The 8,965-nt window shown below is 41.9% G+C and overlaps 1 protein-coding gene across 4 annotated transcripts in view; it reads left to right on the forward strand.

Annotated features, from left to right (window-relative positions):
* LOC122552969 (solute carrier family 22 member 2-like) overlaps nucleotides 1–8,965 on the forward strand; it is a 54,385-nt gene that overhangs the window by 35,829 nt on the left and 9,591 nt on the right. For 3 of the 4 annotated variants that reach the window (XM_043696290.1, XM_043696292.1, XM_043696291.1), the window contains exons 8-9: nucleotides 2,830–2,938; nucleotides 3,157–3,269. In XM_043696290.1, coding sequence (XP_043552225.1) covers nucleotides 2,830–2,938; nucleotides 3,157–3,269 — 222 coding nt within the window. The remainder of the gene's footprint in view (nucleotides 1–2,829; nucleotides 2,939–3,156; nucleotides 3,270–8,965) is intronic. The other variant, XM_043696293.1, reaches the window with a different exon arrangement.

Below are 8,965 nucleotides of genomic sequence, written 5' to 3' on the forward strand. Positions count from 1 at the left end.
AGAATATGGAAAACACTTTTAAAGCAAAAGATGACTGCTTCGGGGAATGAGGTTGTTCCATATTAGATGAATGCTGTGGTTCTGTTTGCCGGGCTGGGAGTTTTTGTTGCAAACGTTTCGTCCCCTGTCTAGGTGACATCATCAGTGCTTGGGAGCCTCCTGCGAAGCGCTTCTTTGTTGTTTCCTCCGGTGTTTATAGTGGTCTGTCCCTGCCGCTTCCGGTTGTCAGTTTCAGCTGTCCGCTGTAGTGGTTGGTATATTGGGTCCCGGTCGATGTGTTTGTTGATGGAGTTTGTGGATGAATGCCATGCCTCTAGGAATTCCCTGGCTGTTCTCTGTCTGGCTTGCCCTATGATAGTAGTGTTGTCCCAGTCGAATTCATGTTGCTTGTTGTCTGTGTGTGTGGCTACTAAGGATAGCTGGTCGTGTCGTTTCGTGGCTAGTTGATGTTCATGTATGCGGATTGTTAGCTGTCTTCCTGTTTGTCCTATGTAGTGTTTTGTGCAGTCCTTGCATGGTATTTTGTACACTACATTAGTTTTGCTCATGTTGGGTATCGGGTCCTTCGTTCTGTTGAGTTGTTGTCTGAGCGTGGCTGTTGGTTTGTGTGCTGTTATGAGTCCTAGGGGTCGCAGTACATGAACATCAACTAGCCACGAAACGACACGACCAGCTATCCTTAGTAGCCACACACGCAGACAACAAGCAACATGAATTCGACTGGGACAACACTACTATCATAGGGCAAGCCAGACAGAGAACAGCCAGGGAATTCCTAGAGGCATGGCATTCATCCACAAACTCCATCAACAAACACATCGACCTGGACCCAATATACCAACCACTACAGCGGACAGCTGAATCTGACAACCGGAAGCGGCAGGAACAGACCACTATAAACACCGGAGGAAACATCAAAGAAGCGCTTCGCAGGAGGCTCCCAAGCACTGATGATGTCGCCTAGCCAGGGGACGAAACGTTTGCAACAAAAACTTCCAGCTCTTCCAATAGTGTTATCGGTGTTTCCTTGGCCAGGTTAATGTTGATTGAAGTAAACAGGGCTGTTACATCAAAGGAGACCATTATTTCCTCCTCTTCTATCTGTGTCTTTGATGGTCTTCAGGAATTCTTGGGTGGAGTGGCATAAGTCTAAGTGTTTTAACTCCTTGGCCAATCTGTAAGTTGGTGTTCCAGGTAGCGAGACTATGGGTCTGAAGGGGGATCCTGGTTTGAGAGTTTTGGGTAATCTGTGGAAGTGTGTTGGATCCGTCTGGTTTCAGTTTTTGGAAGTCGGTCTTATTTATTTCTCCAGATTTCTGAAGTATTTTGAGTCAGGCTGTGATTCAGTTCTCTAGTTGTGGGGTTGGGTCTATCGCCACTTGTTGGTAAGTGTTTAAGTGTTGGTATCTGTAAGTAGTGCGTTTGCTTTTTCAGTGTAGTCTCTTCAATTTAGAATGACTGTCAAGCATCCTTTGTCTGCAGATAGGATAACAATGTTTTTATCTTTTTAAAGTCTTTCCAGTCCTTTCCTTTCCTTGTATATTGAGTGTGTTTCCTTCCTTTTTTCTGCTTAATGTTGGTGCGACTACCTGTCTGATGGTTTGCTGGGTTTCTTCTGTGAGTTGGTTGTCTTTTAGTGTTGTTTTTAGAATGACTGTCAAGCATCCTTTGTCTACAGATAGGATAACAATGTTTTTATCTTTTTAAAGTCTTTCCAGTCCTTTCCTTTCTTGTATATTGAGTGTGTTTCCTTTTTTTCTGCTTAATGTTCGTGCGACTACCTGTCTGATGGTTTGCTGGGTTTCTTCTGTGAGTTGGTTGTCTTTTAGTGTTGTTTCTAATGCTGCTAAGAAATTGTCCACATCCTGGCAGTTGTAATTTAATCCTCTTACTAAGCTGGCGTTTTCAATGTCTGTTAAGGGTCGATTAGATAAGTTTTTTAACATGCTTCTGTGTTGTCATTGTTGTTACTTTGTGCGAGTTTGTCTAGTTTTTCCTGCGGGTCTAGTTTTTTTCATTTTCTGTGTTTGTTGCTGACAGTTAGACCCAATGAACACAGTCTGCCATTTCTCAGCGACAAACCAGAACTCTAACAACAAACACATCGAGTTAAAACCCATCTACCACCCCATGAGAAAAGGAACAGGAAGTTACTTCACCACAGGAAATAACATCACCACAGGAAATGACATCAGCAACCCAAAGAAACCCAAGCATATAAATAGAAAGCAGGAATTTTCAACATTCCTTCGCCTGAGGCCCACTGAAGATGTTACTTAGTAGGGTAACGAAACATCTGGAAATGAACCTTACAGCTCAGCGAGCAAATATACATCCAAAACCTGAACCTGAGCTACAAGTCTTCTCAAAATTCGCTAACATTTTCTCAGTGACTAATTCTTGTTATGCAATTGCGATAATGGACTGTTTATTTTGTCCAGATTACTGTTTAAAAAAAAAACTCAGGGCCCTTTTTGAAGTCAGTAATTGATCCTTTTTGTGTCACAAAATAATTGGCATCCTATTCCTGCCCTGTTAAAAGCTGTTCACCTGTCAATTGAGCTCTACTTTCTGTTTTTGCCAACTGACATGGAAATTGGTTATTTCATTACTCAGGTTAGTGACTGCACCAACTTGTACTCACTGCACATCACACCTGCCTCAAACCTGTGGGTATTGACCCAAAGAATAATTGTGAAATCTTGCAGAAATGCAATTAGTTCATTTAAATCTCTCAACAACCATAACTAGTTATGAACAATTACTTAATTTGTTTTCTGAAAATTCAGTCTTGCTAATGGTACTTTTTATCTATATCTTCCATTTCAGGTATCAGTTGGTTGGCAACAGCAATAGCCTTTGTGGGTAAATTAGGAATCACTATCTGCATCGAAATGGTGATATTTGTAAATACTGAACTATACCCAACATTTATAAGGTGTGAACTGAATAGATGTTCTCCACATTAACAAAAGTTCATCAATGATTCTGAATAAAAGTATAGCTCTAATTCAGTTATTGATTACACTGAATATCATTATCCATTCTCTTGAACTATGCTGTCAAGGCAAAATCTGACTTGTTGAAAATACTTAGTGCTTGTGAAATGTGGAAACTATTTTGCATGCCAATAAACATCTTTTTTTTAAAAAACAGGAACCTTGGTGTTTCAGCATGCTCATCACTGTGCGATATTGGAGGGATTGCTGCTCCATTCATTGTGTACCGACTGTCAGAAATCTGGATGGGGTTACCTCTTGTGGTTTTAGGTGAGGATTGTGTATCAAGTATAATGCACTCTGCTATTTTAATGCTGCACTTTTATCACAACTATATCTCTGCCCCTAATTGTAATTTTCAGAAGTTTCAATATGTCCAGAATGGAGAGAGACTTCAGATTTTAATTGTCCAAGAAGCATACACTCATGCCACTTTCTGTAAGAGTTTCCATCCTCAAGAAAATAACCAATTCTACTCCTCCTTTCCCTCTCCAAGTTTTTCTAGTAACTATATTAACCATACATTAAACCTCCACCACATAAAGTATGTGTCTCACAAAAACATTATTTTATTCTGAAAAAATGACAAAATTTATCCACAAACTAACTTGCCAGCTTTCCATCCCAGAGGGGTTTAGTTGTAAAACCCTCCCATTATCAGGAGCCTCATGTTTGTATACTGTCTCACTCACATAATTGAACTTTTTGAGGAGATCACTAGGATGGTGGATATTGGAGTGATTCTGGATATTGTCCAAATAGCCTTTCAGAGGTATTTCATAAGGTTGACAAGATTATTAACAAATATAAAAGTACATAAAATTAGAGGCAACGTTATGACATGTTAACTTTTTTGGGAGTTAGGAGACAGTGTAGAGATGCAGTAAACATATTCTGATTGGCAATATGTGACAAGTAATGTTCCCAGGGTTGTGAACGAATGCGAGGTCTGTGAATTCCCAAAAGAAGTTCTCTACTCTAAGCTTTGTCACAAGTGTTTACCAAGAGGTCGGAGGAATTGCTTCAAGGATGACCCCAAGTCCTCCCTTAAAAAAAAATGCAATATCCCCACTAACTTGTGGGAATGTGTTTCCTAAGATTGTCCAAATGTGTGGGAGAAGCATCCAAGAAGATGCCACCATTTTGAGCTTCCTGGTAGGCCCAGGTGGAGAACAAGCATAAACAACAGAAAGAGCAGGTGAAAATTCAAAACCCCACTCAATTGTGTCTTCAAACATCACCTGTCCAATCAGTGGTAGGGTGTGCAGATCAACAATAGGTTGTTTATTCATCCCATCTCATGACCCGGAATATTGGAGTGAAAAAAAAAAGTCAACCTTGCTCCCGAAGGACTGCTTAAGGAGAATATAATGGAGCTTGGCTTTTTGTTATTTTTTTACTAAGTGGGGGAGTAGAAAGCTAATGTCAAAATGTGAAGATGAATTTCAAAGGTGCTGTATGTTTTACGATTGGTAGCAGAAAGTTTTGAAGAGACATAATGGTGGCAAATAATGTTCCAGGTTAGAGAAATGTGGTCATTTATTTTTTTTATTAAGAAAAGACCAGAAACTATAGAGGAACTGCTGGAATGTCTGTATGATCCCTGCCCCTCTCTGTGGAGCCCTCCTGGCATTATCTGTTTTCTTGATAAGAAGGGGCATCTGGATTGAAACTGAAATGCCTTGCCCTCCTCTGGCCTTGCTCCTGATGCTAGTGCAGGTCAGAGAGCCACTGAGCATTTTGCTGGAGCTGGACCTCTCAGGTAGGGAGAGGTGATTGTCTCTGTGCTGGAAAAGGGTGTAGGTGAATACCTGGTCAATATTTTTCATGAGGCTTCACTCTCTTCCACTTCTGAGGTGGTGCTGGTGAGAAGCAGTTCAGGTGGTGGGCCCTTACTCGCTGAGATTCCCAGGTTGCCATTAGTCTGCCATAACAGAAGTGGGAATGAGTTGATGACCCTGTAGAGCAGTTCATTAGATTACTTACAGTATGGAAACAGGCCCTTCAGCCCAACAAGTCCATACCGATCATCCAAAGAGCAACCCACCCAGACCCATTCCCCTACATTCACCCCTTCACCTATCACTATGGACAATTTAGCATGGCCAATTCACCTGACCTACACATTTTTGGACTGTGGAGGAAACCCACGCAGACACAGGGAGAATGTCCAAACTCCACCCAGACAGTTGCCTGAGGCGGGAATTGAACCTGGGTCTCTGGCACTGTGAGGCAGCAGTGTTAACCACTGTGCCACCGTGCTGCCCATTAATGATGTGGAGCAAAATGCCAGGTGATGCTCATCCAGGAATTGCAAAGCACCATTTTGCTCACTGTGTAAGTGGTCTTTCTGGTATCCTGTCATCACAGGAACAGTATAATTTACCCTGCGTTGGGTGTTCGATGATTCTTTCCAAAAAGGGGCTGAGATGCTTGATGTCTGCCACCTTCCCATTGGTCTTCAACCTCTTGACCCGGTCGAGTGCCAGTTTTCCCTGCAACGAGACAGGGAAAGCTCAAGAATGATGGGAATGGGTCCAAGAACAATTTGTAACCATACACAGTTGTACAGCATGGTAAAGCATCCCAAGTAGGTAGGAAGCGTTGAGGGCAGGAAGGGTTAGTAGTTTGAGAGGATGAAGTAAGCATGAGCCCTTAAGTGGACATGATCCAACATCCTTGATGAGATGTATTGCCACTGGCAGATCTAGACTGTGTGATAGCCCTAGGGCTTGAGATCCTACAGAGAAGATGGTTAACCTTGCAGTATGCAGAAGGTTATTCACCTTCTTTCGGCATTGTTGCTCATCCTGTTTTATTGCAGTTACAGAACTGGTCTGCATTAGGATCTGTGTTCAGGCTGGGTGAGGCTGGTGAACTGGCCTCCCACTGTGGTCAGTCAGGAGAGGACCAACTTCCTCTTGAGTAACTCTGCTGAGCATCACCTCCAGGGCAGTGTTTAGAAATATGGGAGTCAGTTAGGCCTTCTTCAGAGTCATTCCTAGTGCCAATCACTACAGCCTGAGGGGCAGGTCCTGCTAGGCTTAAAAAATGGCACAGAGGCTTCAAATCCAGAAGGTTTTGTCAGTGGACAGAGCTTCTGGCTCTGCACAATATTTTATTTGCATAGGTAAATAAATTGAGAAGCATGTGATTCCATGAGATATGTTGATCTGGTTGATGACAAAGATTATGCGTTTCAACACGCTTACTATCATTCTTTACCTTTAAAGGAGAAAATGGTGCCCATTGTTATGGCCAATATGAGGGAGATCCCATGAGATCCAATTCTAGTGGCATACCAAATACTTTGCATCAGCTGAAGTTATTGGTTAGATTGTTCAACTCAACATTGGACTTCAATAGCTTTCCCAGCCATATGAATTATTTATTTCCACTTGTGGCATGAATTGGTTTGTCCTGACATTCTCCCTGCATCTCATGTCCAAACCTTAAATCACTTTTCCATAGTCCTTTGACCAACAGAGTCATACAACACACAAACAGACCCTTTGATCTAGCCAGTCCATAATCCCAAACTAAACTAGGCCCACCTTCCTGCTCCTGGCCCATATCCTTCCAAATCTTTCCCCTTCATGTACTTACCTAAGCGTCTGTTAAACATTGTAACTGTGCCTGCAACCATTACTTCCTCAGAAAGTTCATTCCATGTCTTAAATCTTTTCATTTCTAACAAAGGAGCATCAAAATTAAATGCGAATGAATTATTTCTTTCTCAGTGTCGCCTGACACATAAAGATATTTAGCATTTCTATCAATCCAACAGGAGCCAGGGTTCTGCCTTCTCATCCCACTCCCACTTCTGGTGTCTCCCAAGAATCTCTCCTGGGTCTCACTCGATTTTTCATCTACATGCAGCCGAACAGTGACATCATTTTAAAAACAATGTCAGATTCCACAGCTATGCTGGCGATAGCCACTAACACCGCCATCAATCACTCTACTACCTTTGATTTGTTATGATGTTTGTCCATCGAGTAGTAAGTTACAAAAATTTGCTGTAATTAAATGTCAGGCAGACAAAATGAATTGTCCCAACTACAAACTCCATTCTCCAATCACCAATTTCATTCCTTTCCCTTAACAACTGAGACTATAAGAAGACCAATTAAAAACACGGTGAGCTACAGCACCCTGAACAAGGAGACTCAGTATTAGAATAAATCGGACCAGTCAGGATAGAGATAGGAAGATATTTCTTCACTGAGAGGGTGGACTATCTTTGGAATTTTCTATCTCAGAGGACTATGAAAGTCGAGGTAGTTGAAGAAAATTGATAGATTTCTAGATAGGACAACATCAAGGATTGTGCAGATAGTATGAGAAAATGCCTTTGAAGTAGGTGATCAGGCATGATCTGTAATGGCAGAGCAAGCCTGAGGGGTTCAATGACCTACTCTTCCTATGTTCCTAAAATTAACTTTGGATTTCCTATCCTCTGCCTACTTCTACCTATCGAACACAGCCTGTCTCCACTCTGTACCAACTCATCAGTTGTTGGAAACTTCAGTCAGGCCATGGATACCATAAGACTTGACTATTCCAATGTATCCCTTTGCTGGCCTTCCACTTATCCTCTGTAAACTAACGATTATCCAAAACTCTGTTACATTTTCTAACTAGCTGCTGACCTACCTTGTCTGCTAGTCTAGACATAAATTTTTAGAATTGGCATCCTTGGTTTCAAATTGCTCCATGACCAGGTCCCTTCCAATCTCTGTAACCCCCTTCAACCACCAAAGATCCCTGCATTTCTCCAATTCTGGCTTCTTGTACCCCCCTCCCAGCAATCATCACTCCACCTTGGTGATAATACTTTCAGCTTCCAAGGCCATTAAAACTTGAATTCCCTTATTTAACATCCATACAGCTGTACATACCTCCTCCTCTTTTCAAATGATCCTTGCGAAGTTGACTTCTTTGACCAAGTTTTAGTCAGCTGTAGTATCTCATGTCTCTTCGGTATATTAACTCGAATTTTATTTCGTCAAAATCTCTATGAAGCACCTTGGAATATTATATTATGTTAAAGGCACTGCACAGGTTCAAGTTGGTGTTCAATAGAATGGGCTGTGCAAAGTTTGTGGTAATGATTATTTACCAAGTGACAAGTAATTGATAAAACAAGAGAAGCAAAGAATGTAAATTTAGTGAACTATCACAACATAAGCGAGCTCAATTTAAAGGAACAAAAATAGAAATTGCTGGAAAACCTCAGCAGGCCTGGATTGTCTGTGGAGAACAAACAGAGTCAATGTCTTGGGTCCAGTGACCCTTCTTCAGAACTGATTGTAATTACGAAAAGATGGTGATGAAGACTGAAGGTGGAGAGGAATGGGGGGGTGGGGAGAATGGCGGGAGGGGATGGGGGAAGGAATAAACAGTGAGAAGCAGCTGGAATTATAAGACAGCCTAATCATGCAGTACCATTTTTAATTGCCACGGGCAGTTCTCCTGGGTATTTTTCTGGAGCAGTCTCAATGGATTGCCAAATTTATTGAATTAAATTTCAGGACCGATCACATTGGGAAATGATCTCTTGGCCTTTGCTAGTCTAGATCAGTTAATGCTCACCAGAATAAAGAAACCTAAATTAAAAACAGAAGCTGCTTGAAACTCTCAGGTCTGGCAACATCTGTGAAGAGTAAACAGAGTTAATGTTTCAGGTCCCGTGACTGTTCCTCACAACCATTGCTCAGTTCTGAACTTTAATTTTGATTTCTCTTCGCAGATGTTGCCAGACCTGCTGAGCTTTTCCAGCAACTTCTGTTTTTGTTTCTGATTTATAGCATCCACAGTAATTTCAGTTTTTAAGGGCACGGTGGCACAGTGGTTAGCACTGCTGCCTCGCAGCGCCAGAGACCCGGGTTCAATTCCCACCTCAGGCGACTGACTGTGTGGAGTTTGCACGTTCTCCCCGTGTCTGCGTGGGTTTCCTCTGGGTG

This window comes from Chiloscyllium plagiosum, chromosome 9 (genome assembly GCF_004010195.1).
Source record: "Chiloscyllium plagiosum isolate BGI_BamShark_2017 chromosome 9, ASM401019v2, whole genome shotgun sequence".
NCBI lineage: Eukaryota > Metazoa > Chordata > Chondrichthyes > Orectolobiformes > Hemiscylliidae > Chiloscyllium > Chiloscyllium plagiosum.